Here is a 22,478-nt window from a genome sequence, read left to right as displayed (position 1 = left end):
TTCCCTGAATCATTGCCATGCCCACTTCCTGCCCTGGATCTTCATAGAATAGCAGAGTTGGAAGGGGCCTACAAGGCCATCGAGTCCAACCCCTGCTCAATGCAGGAATCCACCCTAAAGAATACCTGACAGATGGTTGTCCAGCTGCCTCTTGAAGGCCTCTAGTGTGGGAGAGCCCACCACCTCCCTAGGTCATTGGTTCCATTGTCGTCCTGCTCTAACAGGAAGTTTTTCCTGATGTCCAGCTGGAATCTGGCTTCCTGTAACTTGAGCCCATTATTCTGTGTCCTTCAGTGCAGCCTTAGCCACCTTGGTACCTCCAGGTGTTTCGAATGCAACCCCCAACATCCCTTGCTGGCTGGCCATTAGTCCAAGACATCTGAAAGGCACCCGTCTAGGGAGAGCCGCTCAAAGTCATTAGCTTTTCATTGCGAGGAACAAGAGACACTCCCAACTGTTCAATCTGTGAGGCTGCAATCCTACGGACCTTTCTTGGGGGTTCAGATGTGCACAGAGTTGCACTGCAAGTTGCCCCTTTTCTGTACTGTTTTTAGGATGGGGCATCCAGATCTGTGCCCAGTACTTCTGTTGGAGTAGAGTGAACATTTCCAAACCAAGCTGCCTAAAAGGCGCTGACTTTCAACTTCCTCTGAGCTAATCTCCTTGTTTTAGAAATTTAACACTGTCTTAAAAGAAACCTCACAGATGGCAAGTTTGATATTATTAAGATTAATATATTTACTCTTCCTTGTTTGTAAAACAAGACATAAATTTGTATATTTATATTTATATATATATATATATAACTTTCATATATCTATACATATATAGTCTTTATTATTATGTATACTATATACAGATCTTTAAAAAAAGGTCCCTCCGTGTTCAGCAGAGAGAGGGGCTTTGGGGTGGAGACCGTGGCGTGGGAGAGATAGCTGCTTGGCAGACAATGCAGTGAGGAGCCGCCCCTGGGCCACGTCGGCTGTGGCGCAGGAGCCCTCCTTCTACCTTGTGGACAAGATCCAGGATAGCCGTGGGCCAGAGAGCATATTGCACTTGCTGGAGGATGTGTCATTAAAAGCACAGTGTGCATCAACATTAGTCTTATGGAAAAAGAAAAGGAACTATTGCAAATGTACCTCGTATTAAAAACTAGAGATGGGAGCTGATCCGTTGTGACAGGAGCTGTAAATGGTTCTCGCCCCCCCCCCAAAAAAAAACACCACCCAGGGACACTTCCTGATGGATTGTCTGCTTGAATGAGTGCAAGACAGTCTCTTTGCCTTGATACGAGCGCTCTGGAAAGAGACTCCAGAGTCCCCCCAAAATGGGCTCTGCCCTTACGCTCACAGCAAAGTGGAGTCTGTAGCGGCTTCAAGGCAGTTACGGAGCATTAGCATCCTCTCCTCCGCTGTGTTTTTCTTTTCCCGGGGAAGGAGGAGAGAGGGAGCCCTGCTTAAGATGCTCTGCTTGGTTAGTACTGGAGGTTGGATCAGTGTGTGTGTGTGTGTGGGGAGCATTAATGGAAAGACAGACCAATTAGGCACCATTTCAACAGACATTCAAACAAAGAAACCCCAGTACTAAAATCACATTTCTCTAGAACCACAAACAGTCCAGTGGAGATAGAAAACAGTTTGCAAGGGACATGTTCCCCCACCCTCCACTCAGGGCGGCACAATCCTGGGTCTCGGGAGCAACTCCCACTTCTGGGACGCACTTGCAAGTCTGGGCCTGATCCGACCCAGCCTGGCAGCTGGAACGGCTCATGCTCCCTGCTTAACGAACATCCACATGCCGTTACAGAGCTGTAGGTGCAGCGGAACCCGAGGGGCTGGAGCTGTCAGCCTTTGGAAACAGTGACGGGAGGGGCTGGGGGCGGCGGATCTGGCCTGCCGCGAGCGCTGAGGCTCCAGCTCGTGCGCCCAGCCTAGAAAGAGGGGAAGATCCCTCTCCTGCTCACGCACGTCAAAAGGCCCTTCTTAAATATACCCAGAACTTGCCAGCAGGCTGAAATCTTGGAACCTGGCCAGTGCGCCGCTGCAGGGAGGCTCAGGGCCACATTGATGATGCGTGAGACTTTGGAGGCACAAGGCGATGGCTCCAGGCTGACCCCGCACCAGGGGAAAAGCAAGGGGCCTGGACTCTGTCCCATACATTCATGATGCCAGAGGTGCTGGCGGCCACCCGCCTTTGCCATAGGAAGAGTCAGGACCGCACGTGTGGGCAGCAGGGTCTTTCCACCCAGGGCAGGCAGCATCTAAAACATGCAGCACAGCACTGGAGGCTACGGGCGAGTGGCTCCTGCTCCTGCATTTCTTCTCTAGGCTCCACCGACTGCCCACAGCACGGTCGGGATCTCGCTCTCGGAACCCCGGCGCGAAGCGAACCGTGCCGGCTTGCGCCTCACTTATTGATCAGCGTCTTGAAGGAGCGTGTGAGCGAGCTCATAACCGAGGACACCGACTGCCGCCCCAGCTGCTCGGCCGCCTGGTCCCCGGCCCGGTGACCGGCTGTTCTAGCCGTGGACTCCTCGGCTGCCCTCAACAAGAAGGTATAGTTCCGCACCACCTCCTCCACTTTGGCCAGCAGAGCCTGGCGCTGAGACTCCGAGCGCACCACGAACACCAGCCGCACAAAGGTCTCGATCAAGCTGCCCAGCACGTGGAAGCTGCTAGTGATGGCCGAGAGCATGCGGGTGGGGCTCTTGTCAACGGCGGCGACCCTCCGGCAGGAAGCCCGGAACTCCTTGAATTGGAGAGCCAGCTCCTGCTTGTACTCAATCAGCTGCGGGAGGTAGGGCTTGCCCTCCCGCACCTCGGGGTTCACCACGCACTGCCGCAGGACGGTCAAGAGCTCACTGGTGTCCAGCTGCACGGCCAGGAAGCCGTCCGGCAGTGCGTAGGTGCGGCCTCGCAGGGCGTGGATCTTGGCCAGGCTGCCCTCGAAGGTGGAGGTGCGCAGGTCGATCTCCTGGGTCTGGTTGTCGTCAGGGCTGATGCAGGCGGTGGCATCGAGGACCTGGAGGGTCCTGCTGACCACTGGCACAGCCTGGCTGTCGAGTTTCATGCCCGGGAGGATTTGCACAGGGATGGAGTAGGACAGCTCGTCCCTCTCGCTCCCGTCGTCGGCCATGTCGCACTTCCGATAGTAGAAGCAGTACCGGATGGAGCAGCACCTCTCGCCGTCTTCGGTGTCCTCCTCCGGCAGCTCGGCGTGGCTCGGGTACATGTCCTCCTGGAGCGAGAAGGCGGGGGGACCCTTCTTCTCCTGCGCTGTGACCTGGACGTAGGAAGGGGGGTCTGCCTCCGTGGCGGGGGGCGGCGGGGGCGGCTCCGGGCCTTTGCCCTTCAACGGCAGGGCCTGGGGCACAGCTTCGCTCTCCTTCTGCCAGGATTTCTGCTTGGCTGGATAAGCGCTCTGGTAGGTGTCGGAGGCCTTGTCGATTTCACTGACACTGTAGCGCCGCATCAGCTTCTTGTAGTGCGGGGCCCCAAGGCACTCCCCGCGAGAGGCACAGGTGGTGAGGCAGGACAAGCTGTTCTCAGGCTCGGACCGGCAGTCCCTGGACTCCAGGCTTGTGGACCTGATCCGGCTGCCCTTCGAAGGGCTTCTGAGGCCGGTGCCTCCAAGCGCCTCTGCTGGCGGCTCCTGGGGTCTCTCCCTCCCTCGCCTTTCCAGCGCTGGTGCCGTTAGCTGGCTGGGTTGGGGCCTTGCCCCCCGGCTGAGACGCTTGCAGTCGCAGCTCCGCCGCTGCTCCCGGGACATCCCAGGCACTTTCTGCACAGGGCTGGTCTTCAGCTGGCAGGCGCAGCGCCCCGGGGCCGAGGGCAGCAGGCAGTCCGGCGGGACGGGGTCCCCCTTCGCCTTTGGCCTGAGCAGCTCTTCCAGGAACTCCAGCTCGTACTGTTTCACTTTCTGCAGCTGCGCCTGCCGTTCGTCGGTCTCTTTCTTGAGCCGCGTGGGGAAAGTGGCGGAAAACAGTTTCCTCAGCCGGAGCGAGGCCTTGGGGACTTTGGGCTTAGCTGGGATGTCGGGGTCCTGCGGCCCGACCTCTGGGACCTTCTCGGGTTTTCTCGAAGGCACAGTGGTGCTGGTGGCCACCCCCTCGGCCCTGGGCCCCAGCTGGACCGGCCCTTTTGGCTGCTCGCCTCCAGGGCTCCTGAAAACGCTTCCGCTCTTGGCTGCTGGGGACCGGAGGCTGCTTGCCTCCCCTGGGAGGCTCTCGGCACACGTCTCAGGCTGTCCTTTTTCTCCTAGGAGAACAGTCTGTTTCTCGCCGCCTGGGCTGGCAGCCTCCCCCCCACCCTGCTCTGCAGGCTCCTGGCTGCCTTTCGGCTGGCCACTCTTGGGGGGTGGCCTATCGGCACCTACAGGGGAGGGAGGGGGAGCATCTGGCAGGCTGCCTTGGGAGGCTCTAGGCCACGGAAAGGCCTCCCCTGGCTGCTTCTGGGAGCCCTTAGGAGGCTCCGGGCAAGGCTGGCTCACAGAGGTCATCCCCGGATGACGACAAGGCTTGCTGCTGCTGCCGCCACCTTGTCGCCTGCAGCCACGGCCCCCACTGAGAGCTACGCTTCCATTTGGAGACTCTGCTGAGGAAGGGGAGGCCTTGTGGCCGACCACTTGCTGCAGAGCAGCCGAAATGATGGCAGGAGCGGCCCCACTCCGGCCACCTAGGACTAGCTGAGGGCTGAGCCGGACTTCAGTGGGCTTCTTGTCCAGCCGCCCCTGCACCTGCTCTGTGCCATGCAAGGACACCTCGAAGGCTGCCATGGGGGGATCGGGGGCCTTGCGCTCGGGCGCCGGCATCAGCACACCTTTACACTTGGGCTCGCTGAGCTGCTGGGGGAACACTGGCTGGATGGCCAAGGTGTGGCTTCTATTCAGCGGCGGGGGATCTTGCTTGCTCCTACCGCAGGGCGGGTTGGGGTTGGGGTTTGAGATGGCCAGCTTTGGGGAAGAGCTGGCTTCCTGGTGGTGGAGAGCGTAAGGCGAAGCGAGGACAGCTTGCGCAGCACAGCCTTGGATACGGAAAGGAAGATCTGTCCTGGCCAGGATGCTCTCCTTGTTGATATGCTGGGCCAGGAAGAAGGCCGCATTCTGGTGCTGCTTCATGGCCGAGACTACCTCCGAGACGTCCGTGATCTCCGAAGAGTTGGTTTCGTGGCCGGAGTCCAGTGATGACTCAGGGGTTATGGCAGCCAGAACGATCAGGCCTGCAGAAAGAGACGCTCAACATTAGAACTGGAAGTTTAACTCCAGCGGATGCCTCTCGCGGCCACGCAAAGTGGGTGTGCCATTCTGAGAACTAGGGCTGTGCTCCGCTTCGCTTCGGAGCGTAGAGGCAATAGCGAGGCGGCCTGATTAGCTGCCGACAAAGGCGGAGACGAAGCGGGTCGGGGGGGGGCTGCGGATCGAGGTGAAGAGGATCAAGACCAAGCAGATCCTTCGCTTCGATCCGGAGCTCCAAAAAAAAGGTAAGTGGGGGCTTACCTGGCGCTGCGGCAGTCGGTGTGGCGACAGCGGCAGAGCCAGGTAAGGGGGCAGAGGGGAGGGGGCCATACCTGCCTCTGTCGCAGACCGCCGCCGGCTTCAACTGAGGCTGAGGCTCAAACCAGAAGGCCACAACTGTGGTCTGCCCTTCTGCTTTGAGCCTCGGCCTCAAGAGAAGCCGCTGCCGGAACGTGATGGATGCAGGTAAGGGGGGAGGAGGGAGGGGGGACCTTACCTGGCGCTGCTGCCACCACCACAGTCCGTGCAGCGACAGCGGCAGAGCCAGGTAAGGGGGCAGTGGGTCTTACCTGAGTCTGTCGCGTTCCGGCTGCGGCTTCAACTGAGCCTGAGGACTCAGACCCGGTTTGAGTCCTCAGGCTCAGTTGAAGCCGCTGCCAGAACACAACGGACACAAGGGAGGAGGGACCTTACCTGGCGCTGCCGCCACCACTGCGGAGCTCCGATTTGGATCTGGAGCTCTGCAGCGGAGCAGACCATAGGCGGATCAATGCGGGACAGAGGGGGCCCAATCCGGAATTTGTGGATTGGATTGGGGGGGGTCCGTGCACAGCCCTACTGAGAATCCATCCAAAAAGTGCCACCATTTAAAAGGCCCCCCACCCACATGCTCTGGGGTTTAAGATGCGTGCAGGCGTAAATTATTAACCTTCCTCCACCCCACGTGCTTTTTGTACTAGACCTGCACTACCATCTATCCAGCAACATCCTGCTCTACCTAATAGAAAAGGAGAAGGGTATAAATATTCACATTTGCAGCTTTTAAAATAAAAATCATGGAGGATGCGTGCTCAACAGCCTTCGGATAGCTCCGCCAGTTTATTGCAAAGCAGAAGGCATTGTGGTGCTTTCCATACTGGGGGAGTTGGAAGCCTTGTCTTTTTAGAAGATGCTCACTCTCTTAAAAAAAAAAAAGTGTCAGGAATATTGGTGATGTCTTAAAAGTTAGGAAATGGCCTGGGGAGTTGGGTGGTTGTGTTTCCCTCTGAGGATTTCAGAGGCCCTGTCCAAAGAAGGGGGAATTGGCCTATAAAACTCTGATATTTTGAAATAGAGAATTCCTGGCACATGCCAGTATCCAAGAGGCCGTCAGTTTCCCTGCATTGTTCAAAAGTCATCAGGGATGCAAGTTCAGAAGTTCACAGAACAGTGGCACACACTCAGTTTGATGGACGTGAAGTACCAGTGCTCTGTTCCAAAGGGATGCCAGTCTATCATCGCAACAACGATCCTAATCGGTCCCTTTGGAACAATTCTATCTAGGCAGCTCCTCTTTCCCTTGTCTTCCAGAACAGCCCAGCCCTTTCAAGGTCAGATGGCCCTTCTTCTAGAAGGATGGATCTTACAGGGCTTGTAAGCCTCACGGTCAGGAGACAGTCGTGGGGATCACTTCTCAGCCAACCGTCCCACAACCTTCCCAGCCCCCGTCTATACGACAACAGGATTGCTCCTCATTAAATAGAAAGGCAAATTTTCTAGATTCGAATCTACGCAACGAGCATCACACTGCAGCATCAACAGTGAGTGAGGGAAAGGAATGACCGAGGGAAAGGAACAGGCTGGGGAAAGGAATGAGTGGGGGAAAGGAATGAGCCGGGGAAAGGAACAAGGGAAGAAAGGAACGAGCGGGGAAAAGGAATGAGTGGGGAAAAGGAACGAGGTGGGGAAAGGAACGAGTGGGGAAAAGGAACAAGCGGGGGAAAGGAATGAGCCGGGGAAAGGAACGAGCCAGGGAAAGGAACAAGGGAGGGGAAAGGAACAAGGGGGGGGAAGGAACGAGCGGGGAAAAGGAACGAGCGGGGAAAAGGAATGAGCAGGGGAAAGGAATGAGCCAGGGAAAGGAACGAGCGGGGACAAGGAACGAGCTGGGGAAAGGAACGAGCCGGGGAAAGGAACGAGCCGGGGAAAGGAACGAGCCGGGAAAAGGAACGAGCCGGGGAAAGGAACAGGGGGTGGAAGGAACGAGCGGGGGAAAGGAATGAGCTGGGGAAAGGAACAAGGGGGGAAAGGAACGAGCGGGGAAAAGGAATGAGCGGAGAAAAGGAATGAGCCGGGGAAAGGAACGAGCAGGGAAAAGGAACGAGCCAGGAAAAGGAACAAGGGGGGGAAGGAATGAGCGGGTGAAAGGAACGAGCTGGGAAAAGGAACAAGGGGGGGAAGGAACGAGCTGGGGAAAGGAACGAGCTGGGGAAAGGAACAAGGGGGGGAAGGAACAAGGGGGGGAAAGGAACGAGTGGGGAAAAGGAATGAGCGGGGAAAAGGAACGAGCGGGGAAAAGGAACGAGCCGGGAAAAGGAACAGGGGGGGGTAAGGAACGAGCGGGGGTAAGGAACGAGCCGGGGAAAGGAACGAGCTGGGAAAAGGAACAAGGGGGGGAAAGGAACGAGCGGGGAAAAGGAACGAGCTGGGGAAAGGAACAAGGGAGGGGAAAGGAACAAGGGGGGGAAAGGAACGAGCCGGGGAAAGGAACGCGCCGGGAAAAGGAACAAGGGGGGGGAAGGAACGAGTGGGGGAAAGGAACAAGGGGGGGAAAGGAACAAGGGGGGGAAAGGGACGAGCGGGGGAAAGGAACGAGCCGGGGAAAGGAACAAGGGGGGAAAGGAACGAGTCGGGGAAAGGAACGAGCCGGGGAAAGGAACAAGGGGGGGAAAGGAACGAGCGGGGGAAAGGAACGAGCCAGGGAAAGGAACAAGGGGGGGGAAGGAACGAGCGGGGGAAAGGAAAGAGCTGGGGAAAGGAACAAGGGGGGGAAGAAACGAGCGGGGAAAAGGAACGAGCCGGGGAAAGGAACGAGCCGGGAAAAGGAACAAGGGGGAGGAAAGGAACGAGCGGGGAAAAGGAACGAGCTGGGGAAAGGAACAAGCGGGCAAAATGAACGAGGCAGAACAGGAGGATACGAGGGGGGGGAAGCAGAGTGTTGAAAACAACACTTCTCCTGCCTCTGGCTGCCTGTTTCCCCATTTGTTTTCAAATTTAATATAAGCTTCGGAGAATCCTAGAATTAAAAAATGAAAGGGCGTGAAGGAACGAGGGAGATAGAAAAGGATGTGATAGGTGGGAAGGCGAGAGCTCGGCCAATCACTTCGTCCTGCCCTGGAAGATGCGCCCACATGTCAAAAGGTGATTTAACTCCCCCAACAACACATCAGTTTAACATGGTGCACATTCGAACATTGCTCAAAAGTTGCGTTAAATCGCAACTGTAAATATGCGCATTATCGGGTTAAAAACACGGCGCTTCTGCGAATGGACAGCAGTGTCATGTGTCCTAAAATGCGAATCTGCGCATTTACTTCGGTGGAAGGAGCCCGTGTAGATGTGCTCCCAATCTACTCTTCTTGCATGGTCAGGGTTGGCCACCCTTCCAATTTCTCTGCATTGCTGTATCCCCGGCTCTGCATCACTATCCCAGCAGCCTTATGCTGTGCCCAGTAACTGGCACCTGGGCTCGTTCTGTGGTGAGGAGACGGGGCAGGTGGGCAGTACCTGCGGTCTGCTGGGGCGGAGGATGCGGGCCGTCCTCCGAGGCAGCCAGAGCTTCCAGGGCCTGCAAGGTGGAGACCAGAGCATCGTCCAGATCCTGGGCGTGATCCCTGACCGTCCTTGTCTGGACGCTGTCTATGAGTGTCACAGGGATCTCATCATAGAGGATGCCGCAGAGGTGGCGACCTTGCTCCTGGCCCTGTGCTGCTGCTGCTGCTGCCGCCGCCGCCGCCGCCCGACGCTTGGAATCATCCTCGTCGGAGCTGTTATCCCGGAAGCCTGGAGGGGGTGCGGCGATGGCGGGGAGCAGAGCGGTGGTCTCGTCCTCCTCCTCGTCGCTCCCAGGAGGGGGAAGGGACATCAGATCCACCACGTTGTCGCGAGCGGTGCCGGGATTGCCGCCTCTGCGAGAGGCCGGCTGCCTGCCCTTCACTTTGGCCTTGCAAGAGTCGCAGTAAAACTGCACGGAGCGGCTGCGCCCGTGACTGCCCACGGTGTGTGCCCTGGCGCGGTTGGCCCAGCGCTCCCGGTCCAGGCCATCCGGGTCATAGTCACGGGCGGCCCCGCTGCAGTCTTGCCCGGAGCTCTTGGGCGTGGGATCTGATTTGGTCCGTGGACGAGACTCCTCGAAGAAGATCAGGTTTTCATTGATGTCCGTCCGGCTCTTGCGCTCCTTCCTCTGCTCCCGCATGTGCAGGTAGCAAAAGCTGACGAGCTCCGAATCCGAGGCCACGGGATCTCTGGAGTTGCATTCTCCGGGGCTGGAGACAGCGCTACCCAGGAACCCGCTCTCTTTCTTTCCCAGGGGCGCCGCTGCTGCTGCAGGCCAGTGGTTGGCGGGCGCGTTGGCATAATCTAGAGCAAAACAGCAGTTGGGTCATTAGAACTCTGCTCAGCAGGAAGGCTCACCAGTGGTTCTGAGTCATGTTAAGAGGGGTGGGTGGGGGTGGGGCAAAGGAACCCCCCCATGCCAGATGTGCTGTTCTTCCAGCGCACGGCCTAAACCAGGTTGGACAACTTCTGGGGTTTGGGGCGCTGCTCCTCCACTACAATCCACCAAGGGCCACCCTCCCCCACTCCAAAATCGCCACCAAATGTTGTTGTGGCAGCGGTCGCAGCAAACGTCACAGTGATTTTGCACGGAAAGAAGTTGCACGTGATTCCTTTCGTTGGGAGCTGACCCTTTTCAGCATGCAGCTCCTTTGCTGAATGAACTGCACTGGGTGCCTATTGGCTACCAGGCCAGGTTTAAGGTTTTGGCATTCGTGAACAAGGCCGCTACACAACTTGGGATCAGGATACCTGAGAGAACGCTTTCTCCCTTACCAACCTTCCTGGTCACTGAGGTCATCTGCAGGGTGACCCTATGAAAAGGAGGACAGGGCTCCTGTATCTTTAACAGTTGCATAGAAAAGGCAATTTCAGTAGGCGTCATTTGTATATATGGAGAACCTGATTTCACAACAGTTAAAGGTGCAGGAGCTATACTAGACTGCCAGATTTAAAAGAGGGCAGGGCACCTGCACCTTTAACTGTTGTGACGAAGAGGAAATTTCAGCAGGTTCCTCATTTATACAAATGACACCTGCTGAAATTTCCTTTTCAATACAACTGTTAAAGATACAGGAGCCCTGTCCTCCTTTTCATAGGGTCACCCTACATCTGAGGGCATGTTCCTGGTGGTTCCATGTGGATCTTCGGCCTGACTGGAATCCACCAGGAGAAGAGCCTTCAGTGTGGTGGCCCGCTTTCATTCCAACTCCCTTCCCCTGGAGGTCAGGCAGGCAGCAACACTGTGTGGCTTCCAATGTCTCCTCCTGAAAACAGCTCTATTTCACGAAACATTCCTTAACTGACAGCTATGGTTTTATTGGCATCCTGTTTTTAAACAGTATAATTTTAATATGTGTTTCAATCTTTTTAATAATTTGTTTTACCACTGAACAAGTTGCTAAATTTCTTAATCACACAATCCTTACCAGATCAGTTATGGTGGCAGGATTTTCCTTTGCTTCTAGCACAGAACTTTAAGGAGTTTTAATTTCATGTATTTTAAATATTTATTATGTGTTTTTATATGTTTTATTGGTCTGTTGACTGTAATAAAAGGAATGGAATAGTGTTTTACGTGTTATGTTCCCCAATCCAGAATCTGTTTAAAATGTGGCACGGTATACACATTTTGTATACCGTTCCACATTTTGTAAATAAATAAAATAAACAGGGAATGTGCTCCTGGCATGCCTTGTTTCCTTGCAAAATCACTCCTATTTTTGCCGAGGCAAATTCATTGGGGGCAGGCGGCCATAGAAATGGCCATGCAGGGCTGCATGTTATCCACGCTTGGCCTAAACCATCCCTGGAATTGGACACACACCTTTGCCGGCATGAGAGGCCCCATTTGGGGTCAACACTAAAGCGGCCATGATATATCTGGGCTGTTCCATTTCAGAGTACTGAGTACTGGTGAGTGATGAGGTAACCTCAGAGCCACCCTTCTCTTCTTTGAGCATGAGCAGAGGTCTTGTGGTCACCAGACAAGCAGCCCTCTCCTCTGCCTGGCTGCAAGAGACCCTGTTACTTTTTCTTCCACACCATGCCCATCAGACAAACCGGGGGGGAGGGTTTCTTAGATGGGTCAGAGGCTCCAAAGGAAATTGTGCAGTGTTTTGAGATGTACAATTGGCTTTCCTGACCCAAACCTGGCATCCCACGTCCGTGCAACAGCAAATGCCCGTCAGCCATGACACTGTGCAGAATTACAACCAGTCTTGCAAACTAAACCGATGGTGGGTTTTTGCAGCTCCTGGGGCCTCTCGCACTCAGCCGTCTCTTTGCTTCACCTGCACAACAGTGCGCCTCTGTTCATGCACATGAGCTTAGATGTTTGCATATACCTACCACCTTCTCTGTCCACTCCAGGCACCTGGGCGCCGTGGTTCTCACACCTACAAATGCTCAGGCCAAAGTCAGCCAGTTAGTCTGCGGGGAGCCGCTGCGGGACTTGTCCATGCGCGGCTACACACTAACCTGGCTGCTCTTCTGAAATCAGACCCAATCCGTTAATTCACATACAACATTCACTCTAGACCCCCATCGCTTGTGGGTGACTTTGGCCTCTCCATGAATCCGAAAAGCGAGTCCAGGAACAGATCCCCAGAAACAAGTGAACCAGAGAGAGAGAGAAAGAGGGGTAGAGAGAGATCTCGCCACAGAGGCCAGTGTGCGATCCGAACCGGGATGGGGGAAGAGCAAAGTGCCTGGCAAAACATGCCGGGCCGTTGCAGTGCAGACATGAGCTCACAATCTTACAAAGCGCAGGGCGAGGGGCGGGGGACGGGATGGGACCCAAATCCATTTTACTGGGCCTAGTTGTGATTTTTCGGATTTGCAAGAGAAAAACATATGAGGACCACGGTGATAAGGAGGATATGTAGAATGCTGTTTGAAAGTATTCCTAATGAGATGAAGTATTTAGCGCTTTACACGCGTTATCTTAGCACTGCATCCTCAGTACAACTTGCTTGTATTCCTAAGGGCCGTTGGATGTTTGAAGTGGTGGAACTACTCAGGACTCTTAATCTAGGATTGTTCCAGCTTCTTTGGCCTTATCTAGACCTGAGGATTATCCCGGGCAAATGAAGGGGTCGTTCCTGCCTGCTCCCGGGATCCCCTGTGTGGCATTTGGATGCACAAGGATGATCCTGGTGTATAGGCCTGGTCTAGCCATGGCCTTTGTCTCTGCCCCTCTTCTGTGGTTACTCCCCATGCTCCCTTGCTGTATCAGCCTGTCCCATGGGACAAATTGGGGGTGGGTGGCCAGCGGCCCAGTCACCCTTCTCCCTTTGGCTCAGCCTCAACCCAGCCATGACGCTGGGCAAGTGGGGGATCCCCTTAGCCTTGGAGGGGACTGAGTGAGCTGCATCTGCCCCACAGAGCCAACAGACATGGGTGGCCACGTGTAAAGGACGCAGTCCGCCATAGCAGCAGGAGGGGGGTGGCTGATTGGGGCCTTCCCAGAGAGCCCCCAAACGAAAGGCTAGCCCTGAGTAGTTGGGGGCAGGAGGAGAGCACAAACAGCAGAGCTTGAAACGTACCTGCCTTGATCATTGGAGGGGGTGGAGGCGGTTGGCTGGCAGGCCGGGCGAAGATCATCCTCTTGGAATCCACCAGAAGCTGGCAGTAGCCGGCAGTGAGGCAGGCAAAGTTGGTGGCTTCCGGCCACTCCATCAGCAGCACTAGTGGCTGGAAAGGGAAGGAAACACCACGACGAGGTGAGGGGTGGATTTGCCAGCAGACCTAGGAGAGGAGGAGGCTGGCAAGAGAGCAAGAGCTGAACTGTGCAGTCAACCCCGCACTGCAGGGGAAGTAAGTACTTGGGCAGGTTCATGGTGAGACAACTGGGGTAGACCTTAGTCAGGTCCTAAGCTGATTAGGGCTTTAAAGGTTAAGACCAACACCTTGAATTGTGCCTGGGAAGCAACTGGAAACTAGTGCATGTCGTTTAGGACAGGTGTCTTGACACCATGCGCCTGTTAACAGACTAGCTGCTGCACTTTCCACCAATTGAAGCTTCCAGATGCACTTCAAGGGTAGCCCCATGCAGAGTGCATTACGGTAGTCCAAAGGGGATAAAACCAAGGTATGGATAACTGTGGCCAAGTCAGACTGATTCAGGAAGGGGCGCAGCTGGCACATCAAGCAGAGCTGTGCAAACACACCTTGCCACCACTGCTACCTGAAGACCCAGGGATTTTTGTTCTTCGCAGTGGACCGTGCTCCCAGGGCTGGTGCTACCATAGAGGCCACTCAGGCGGCCGCCTAGAGCGCCAAGCTAAGAGGGGCGCCAGGCACAGCGCAGCACTCACGCGCGTTGGCTGTGAGCCGGTCCAGCCTGAGGTTTCAGCTGGGCCTGGGCGGGCGAGATGGCACCCTGCGCCCGCCCAGCCGAAGCGAAGCCAGGAACGCTGGGGTGGGGGTGAGGTGGCTCTACGTTCGGACTTCTGGAATGCGCCCGGAAGAGAGAGAGAGAGAGAGAATGTATGGCTCTCCCACACTAGAGGCCTTCAAGAGGCAGCTGGACAAGCTGTCAGGGATGCTTTAGGGTGGATTCCTGCATTAAGCAGGGGGTTGGACTCGATGGCCTTGTAGGCCCCTTCCAACTCTGCTATTCTATGATTCTATGAATGCGGTGCATGGAGTCTTTGAGTGAATGCATGTGTCCATGTGTGTTCTTGTTTGGAGTGAGTGATGCTGAGTGTGTGTGTGCACGCGTGTGAGTTGGGGGGGATGATTTGGAGGTGATATTCCTATTAAATAATGCATTGTAGACCCATAGACGTTCCTTTCCAATTTGTTTGCTATAATTGGCATGACGTATTTCTTGCACTTTAAAATAAATTTAGCAGTTCCAAGTTTTGTGCTTCTTATTTTTTTCCAGGAAACATATGTTCTTAAAAATCAACGTTGGCATTTTGGGGGGTGGGGTGAAAGTAGCTCACCTTGCCTAGGGCGCAAAATAGTCTGGCACCGGCCCTGCGTGCTCCTATCTACCACCAGCATTACTACTGTATCCTCATCACGGGCATCGCCCACTGTGAGCAACTCTGCCTTGCCTGGATTGATCCTCATGCAACCTGTCAGCAACCTCAGTCATTCACAGATGAAGCTTTCGCACTGGGGACAGGTGGAAAGGAACAAACGCAGGTCCCGTGGGCGGCTGACGTGGCTCGCCAGGCCTGGGAATAGCAAACCCCATCAGTGGCTGAGCTCCCTTCCCTGGTAATGGCCAGTCACTCTTCCATCGCCACATCTCTGCCTCCCACGCACAACGCTGATTGCAGTGCCCAACGCCTTCGCAAGGCCACCCGACCCAGATTCACAGAACTGTGCCAGACGCACAATTAAAAACCGAGCTGCAAAAAATAGCAGCGGCAGCCAAATAAACAAAACCCCAACTCTAACGCAACTGAGAGACAGAGTTTTGCAGATTAAATGAAGAAAACCAGGAGTTCTGGATGGAACACCCAGCAATGCTTGGCAAATTCCCAACTTTAGCCTGACAAGTGGCCAGCTCATTTTCAGGCAGAAGAAAGCAAGCCTGGGCTTGGAGCAGAAATCACCTTAGCTCCCTCAGGCAGGCTCAGAATGGTGGCTGCAGCCGATCCAGAGCAGTAGCAACTAGGGATGGCAGAGAAATCCCAAATGGACTGAGATGAGTTCAGATTCCTTACAATTTAATCTGCAGATTCCGCTGGTCGGGTGGATTCTGTGGACTTGCAGGACATTTTTCTAACCTTCAGGGATTTTGTGCAAATTTCCAAAAATCAAAAACCCAGATGAAAACACGCATTTCCCCATAGGCTAAAGCTTGGTAATGAGCATTTTGAGGGAATTCGCACATTCGCACATGTGAATTTCTGCATTTTCACAAATTTTGCCGATTTCGGCACGATCACAGAATGAAAACTGCTTGTCAGCCTGTGAAACGCAGATGGGATTGTTTTTACACAATGAGCACATCCCAAGCAGCAACACTGTCTTTGGGCACATGAAGAGGGAACCTCAGTGCAACTCATCACAGGACAGGCTCAACAGGAGGCACAACCCACCATGTGCCGGAGCCTTTGCTGCTATTATATAGGGTGACTGTATGGAAAGGAGGACGGGGCTCCTGTATCTTTAACAGTTGCATAGAAAAGGGAATTTCAGCAGGTGTCATTTGTATATATGGAGAACCTGGTGAAATTCTGTCTTCATCACAACAGTTAAAGGTGCAAGAGCTATACTAGAGTGACCAGATGTAAAAGAGAGCAGGGTACCTGCAGCTTTAACTGTTGTGATGAAGAGGGAATTTCACCAGGTGCTGCATGCATAAAAATGACACCTGCTGAAATTCCCTTTTCAATACAACTGTTAAAGATACAGGAGCCCTGTCCTCCTTTTCATAGGGTCACCCTACCTAAGGTTTTGACCGCACTCACACCCTGCTTTGTAGTCCTTGATGAAATCATTCATCTTTCATTGTCCTGGGACTTCTCCTCCACATTTCCCCTCCCTCACTTCCTGCTCTTAGCATTGCAGGTTGTTCTTGGTCTCAGCTGCACATACATAACAACGTAAGAAAAGCCCTGCTGGATCAGACCAAGGGTCCATCTAGTCCAGCACTCTGTTCACGCAGTGGCCGACCAGCCGTCGGCCAGGGACTCATAAGCAGGACAAGGGTGCAACAGCACCCTCCCACCCATGTTCTCCAGCAAATGGTGTATATAGGCTTTGATACTGGAGGTATCACATAGCCATCAGGACTAGTAGCCATTGATAGACTTCTCCTTCAGGGATGTATCCAATCACCTTTTAAAAAATTAGTGGCCATCGCTACATCTTGTGGTACATCTAGTTTAACTATGCGCTGTGTGAAGAAGTCCTTCCTTTTATCTGTCCTGAATCTCCCACCAATCAGCTGTGGTGTGCACAACTCTGCTAAACGTGTGCAAAAATTAACCCCCTTTTAAAAAACAGGGTGAGAAAGTTGAAGGGACGACAAAGCAGCTTGCGGGATCCACTTGGAGCGAGATGCATTTGGATGCATTCAGGAATAATGGAATTAGGCATATTTTGCCTTTAACGGGGAATGAAAGGCCAAATGGATTATGGCTCAGAATGCCAAGGCTGTGTTGCTGTGTCTCTGCGGGAGAACAGCTAATAGGTTTTGGCTCAGTTAATTAGCAAACTTTAGCCAAGAGGCCCCATGTCTTGGGACCAAGGCTGAATAGTGATTACAGCTGAAGGTTTTAAAACTGATTAATGTTGCTCCTTTAAGCAAGAGGCCTTAACCGACCGAGCAGCGGGGAGTATGCAAAATGGGGAGGCCAATCCCTTAACTGGGCAAAATGGAAAAGTAGCTCATTCTCCTCTAGAAGGAGAACACAGTTGGCTGCACACACAAGTTTAAGCAAAGAGTGTGATTAAGCCCCATTCTACAAATGATGAATGCCGCACTGCAGAGCATAGCCCTCTGCTATTAGGTTATCCACGTTTCCAGCTGCATCTTCCAGTTCCACCTACCTACTGTCCCTCTCCTGGCTTCAAAGTCTTCCTCAACTGTTTTATTTGCTTCTTGCACAGCATCCTTGGGGCCCGTCAAAATGGAAACTCTGCTTTGTGTTTCTCTTAGTCCTTTGTCTATCCCCAGAGCAACTCATGTCACTGTAGCCGTTACTTCCTGCCTCTTCACACCACAGTCAGGAGAAACTGCATTCTCTGCGTTGCCCAGGAAAACTTATATGCCCTAGTTTGCATGTTTCTTTATCACGTTGATCCCTGCCTTCCCAGTCAGTTCAGCTTGCAGGGGAGCAAGCAGTACTGGCAGACAGCTGTAGATGGCAGGAACACACCTGCCTCCAACATGACCTGTGCTAGCATAGAAGATGATCATGCCCTACTTTGATCAACCCAGAAAGGTACCCTTGCTCTGTCTGCTCACCTTCACTGAAAGCCAAAGCGAGCCCACTTGTACCTCTTTGCAGAAGCGAGTATCTGGGGGAGTGGGGTGGGGAAGCAAACCAGGCTAATGAGATTCCAACAGTGAAGAGCTGAATAAGGTGATCCAGCTGTTGCCACCAGAAATAGCAAGCGAATCACACTTTAGCCTTGGTCTGCTTCACGCGTCACCATCTTCCATAAATAAAGTGGCTGCTGTTGAAAGGGAGGTTCTGACGTTGCAGTCCGTTCGCAAATAACTGGTGACCACCCGCCTGCCTCCTCCCATTCCCACCCTCTGGCCACTGGTAGAAAGAACATCATGTCCTCATGGCACTGAGAGGTATGTTCATTGCACCTGTCCATTTGCTTCTAATGCCGGAAGGCCACGTTGCAGGGAGAGTGTTCAGGGTCTCTGATATTGACCATTCTCTGTGTGTGTGTGTGCATAAAGTACCACTGTATGGTGGGTTTGCAATGAGGTCTTACGCCTGAGGAGCAACCATGTTGCTAGTACAGTCACATAAGAACATAAGAAGAGCTGTGCTGGATTAAACCAAAGGTCCGTCTAGTCCAGCATTAAATCCACACACTGCCCAACAAGACGCCTGCGGACAACCCAGAAGCAGGACATGAAGGCATCAGCACCTTCCAGCCTATGTTAAAACATAAGAAGATAAGAAGAGCTAATGCTGGATCAGACCAAGGGTCCATCTAGTCCAGCACTCTGTTCACACAGTGGCCAACCAGCTGTTGACCAGGGACCCACAAGTGCGACATGGTGCAAAAGCATCCTCCCAACCATGTTCCCCAGCAACTGGTGTACATGGGCATACTGCTTCTGATACTGGAGGTAGCACATAGCCATCAGGACTAGTAGCCATAGATAGCTTCCTCCTCCTCCTCCTCCATGAATTTGTCCAGTCCCCTTTTAAACCCATCCAAATTGGCAGCCGCTGCTACATCTTGTAGAAGTGAGTTCCACAGTTTAACTGTGTGCTGCATGAAGAAGTCTTTCCTTTTATCTGTCCATCAAAGCACTATGAAGAGAGACTGAAAGAACTGGGCATGTTTAGCCTGGAGAAGAGAAGATTGAGGGGAGACATGATAGCACTCTTCAAATACTTGAAAGTCTGTCACACAGAGGAGGGCCAGGATCTCTTCTCGATCCTCCCAGAGCGCAGGACACGGAATAACGGGCTCAAGTTAAAGGAAGCCAGATTCCGGCTGGACATCAGGAAAAACTTCCTGACTGTTAGAGCAGTGCGACGGTGGAATCAGTTACCTAGGGAGGTTGTGGGCTCTCCCACACTAGAGGCCTTCAAGAGGCAGCTGGACAACCATCTGTCAAGGATGCTTTAGGGTGGATTCCTGCATTGAGCAGGGGGTTGGACTCGATGGCCTTGTAGGCCCCTTCCAACTCTACTATTCTATGATTCTATGCTTCTATGACTCGCCCACCCATGAGCTCCATGAGATTGACCCCCTTGGGTTCTAGTATTATGAAAGATAGAGAAAACGGTCTCCCTCTCTAGACCATGCATAATTTTGTACACCTCTCTCATATCTCCCCTCACCTGCCTTTTCTCGAAACAAATCAGTCTCAAATGTTGACGCCCATGTAACCAGCTCTCAGGGGCTGTGAGTCTGCAGGGACGGATGCCCTGCTGTGTCAGCTCTGCTCTTTGTTCTGCCAGGGTCTTTGAAATTGACGTACGGAGGATTAATCCTGCTCTGTTGATCTGTTGATTGCTGGAACAGTTTCAGATTGCATTGGTTTGATTGCTTTAATGAGCTGTACTTTCTTTTGTTAATGTTGTGAGCCTCTTTGTAAATTATATAATTAAAAGCAGTGTAAAACCATGGCAACTAAACAAAAACTCCTGGCAAGGAATATTGCTCGCTGAACACGCCCAGGAAGGGGAAGGTGGACGATGGGAACCTCTCCGCCAGAGGAGCCAGGTGCTGGTCCGGTCCATCTGGCATGCATGAAGATGAATTGGATGACCAGTATAAATGGTCATTATACATTTATACTGGTCATCATTTATACAGCAGGATGTAAATCGACCAGAGAGCTTCAGCTATGGGGTGGTATATAAATGCAATAATAAATAAATGAATGAATGAATGTGGCTGCCTTCAGCTGCAAGTGGCAACTCTCCTTTCTCCTGCTGACGTAGGGCAGCCCAAGTGGGGGGTGGGATGCCCTGCAATATTGCAGCGTCTCAGATCCAAGAATACTGCTCAAGGCCCACGGCACAGGGGGCTTGCAAAACTGCTCTGCTTCTCCAGCCCAGAACATTAGGCACACGAGAAGATGCCCTTATCCTGAGTCAGACCCTGGGTCCATTTATTTATTTAGAGTATTTAGCCCAGTACTGACAACAGGGGCCGTTTCTACACCTGCCTTTTTTCCAGGGATCATCCCGGAATCATCCCTGTGCCTGCAAATGACACACAGGGGATCCCGGGAGCAGGCAGGGATGATCCCTCCATTTTCCTGGGATAATCCTTAGGTGTAGAAAGGACTAGCAGGGACTAGCAGTTGTGGCTCTCCAGGGTTTCAGCAGGATCCCCCACCACCCTTGCTTTTCTGGCTAGCTCTGGAGCTGTGCTTCCTGCAGAGCTCATGAAAGCAACTGGGGACTTTTTCAAGTCCTGCCAGATGCAGAAAAAGCCCCTTGATGACTCCCATCCGCCAAAGCACCAACACTGTTCTCTGTGGTTGCCACCTCGGGAACTCCTCAAGCCCAGGCAGTGCTTCACAAAAGGATGCGCCCCTCTTGGCCAATCCCCTCACTGGCTCCAGTGATCTGCCACACAGGGGATGTGGGGCAGTTTTGAAGGGTTGGGCCAGATGGGCTCTGGGGTTTCAGCAGGATCCACCACCACCCTTGGGCCCTACCTGGAGATGCTGTTGGGGATCAAACCGGGGACCTTCTGCACGCAAAGCAGGGGCACTACCACGGAGCTACAGCTCCTCCCCCTGGCCAATGCATGATGAGCTGGGGTGGAATGGTGGTGGGAGGAAGCAGAAGGTAGTTTGGGGCTTAAGCCAAATGGGGATGCCCTCCCCCAAAGGAGCAGGTTCGTAGCTTGGGGGTTCTCCTAGAACCATCTTTGTCACTTGAGGCTCAGGTGGCCTCGGTGGCATGGAGTGCTTTCTACCAACTCCGGTTGGTGGCCCAGCTACGCCCCTATCTGGACAGGGATAACCTCGCTTCAGTTGTCCATACTTTGGTAACTTCCAAATTAGATTACTGCAATGCCCTCTACATGGGGCAGCCTTTGAAGACGGTCCGGAAGCTGCAGCTTGTGCAAAATGCGGCGGCCAGATTGATAGCTGGAGCAGGGAGGTTTGAGCATGCCTACGCCGAGGGAAGCTCGGAGGATGGCCACAAGGGAGAGGGCCTTCCCAGTGGTGGCCCCCCGACTATGGAATGATCTCCCCGATGAGGCTCGCCTGGCGCCAACTTTGTTATCTTTTCGGCGCCAGGTCAAGACTTTTCTCTTCTCCCAGGCATTTTAACAGCATTTAACAACATTAAGTTTGTTTTTAATGGACCCCAGAATTGTTGTTTTTAAATGGATACTGTTGTTTTTATACTGGTTTTTATGTTTTTTTAAATTTTTGTATACTTTTAATGTTTACTATTTTTAATTGTTGTAAACCGCCCAGAGAGCTTCGGCTGTGGGGCGGTATATAAATGTAATAAAATAAATAAATAAATAAATAAATAAATAAATAAATAAATAAATAAGCCTGCCAGCTCCTCATCTTGTTGATTGTCACTGCACGCCTGCCGGGATGCAGGCGCCCAGCCTGCCACATTCGCTCCGCAGCAGCAGCCTTTGGAACGTGTTTCTCCTTTTGCCAAGTCTCAAAGCTTGCTAAATGTTGGGCCTGCTGAGGGGACTCAAGGCAAGCAGCACGATGTTCTAGTCCGACTTTGCACTTGCTGCTTAGCCAGGCACTTGGCCGCTGTGGCTCTTGCCTTTGTGGCTCAGTGGCTGAGCGGCTGTTTTGCCAAGTTGAATCTCCCATGCTTAAAGGGGTCTCCAGGAGCAAAGCTGGGGGAAGAGAAGTCCTTGTGGGGTGGGGGCACTGGGCTCCATACAGCCCAACTCAATGGAGGTGAGCACTGCTAGAGCTGCTAATGACCAAGTTGGCCATGACTCCACTTCTGCATGCAGGTGTTGATTCTGGGAAGTCTCTGGCAAGGAATAGCTGATACCATTGCGTAGACACATTCGGTCCTTAAGCTGCCTATGGAGTCATTCGCAGGGTTGTGTGCCAGGTCTGGATCAACCCCAGAGCCCATCTGGCCCAACCCTTCAAAACTGCCCCACATCTCCTGTGTGGCAGAGCACCGGAGCCGGTGAGCGGATTGGCCAAGAGGGGCGCATCCTTTTGTGAAGCACTGCCTGGGCTTGAGGAGTTCCCGAGGTGGCAACCACAGAGAACAGTGTTGGTGCTTTGGCGGATGGGAGTCATCAAGGGGCTTTTTCTGCATCTGGCAGGACTTGAAAAAGTCCCCAGTTGCTTTCATGAGCTCTGCAGGAAGCACAGCTCCAGAGCTCGCCAGAAAAGCAAGGGACACACAATGCTCTGGTGAACAGGAACATAGGATGCTGCCTTATACTAAGTCAGACCGTTGGTCCATCTAGCCCAGTTTTGTCAACACTGACTGGCAGCAGTGGCTCCCCAGGGTTTTCAGGCAGGGGTTTTTCTAGCCCTACCTGGAGATGCTGGGAATCGAACCTGGGATCTTCGGCATGCAAAACAGAGGCTCTACTGCTTAGCTACAGGCCAAGGTATTCCAGTTAGTGCAGCTGAGAACTCCTGGGGAGCTCCAGAAGGCAGGGAATTTGGATGCTCTCATTTGAGGCCATATAGAAGCACAGAGGTGTACAAAATTATGCATGGCGTGGAGAAAATGGTCAGAGAGAAGTTTTAAGAAGCTGAGTTAGACCATTGGTCCATCAAGCCCAGTATTGTC

At 53.3% G+C, this 22,478-nt stretch overlaps 1 protein-coding gene across 1 annotated transcript in view; it reads right to left on the bottom strand.

Annotated features, from left to right (window-relative positions):
- Positions 1-1,911: 1,911 nt before the first annotated feature.
- Positions 1,912-22,478, bottom strand: part of FRMPD3 (FERM and PDZ domain containing 3) — a 49,217-nt gene continuing 28,650 nt past the window's right edge. Inside the window, exons 13-15 of the mRNA XM_063141811.1 lie at positions 13,092-13,239; positions 8,998-9,849; positions 1,912-5,216 (exon numbers count right to left, since the gene is read on the bottom strand). Of these exons, the coding sequence (XP_062997881.1) occupies positions 2,407-5,216; positions 8,998-9,849; positions 13,092-13,239 (3,810 nt within the window). The 3' untranslated portion in view covers positions 1,912-2,406. The remainder of the gene's footprint in view (positions 5,217-8,997; positions 9,850-13,091; positions 13,240-22,478) is intronic.

This window comes from Elgaria multicarinata, chromosome 15 (genome assembly GCF_023053635.1).
Source record: "Elgaria multicarinata webbii isolate HBS135686 ecotype San Diego chromosome 15, rElgMul1.1.pri, whole genome shotgun sequence".
NCBI classification, from domain to species: Eukaryota; Metazoa; Chordata; class Lepidosauria; order Squamata; family Anguidae; genus Elgaria; species Elgaria multicarinata.
The sequence above is the reverse complement of the archived record's forward strand: the minus strand, read 5'-3'. Positions and strand labels throughout refer to the sequence as shown.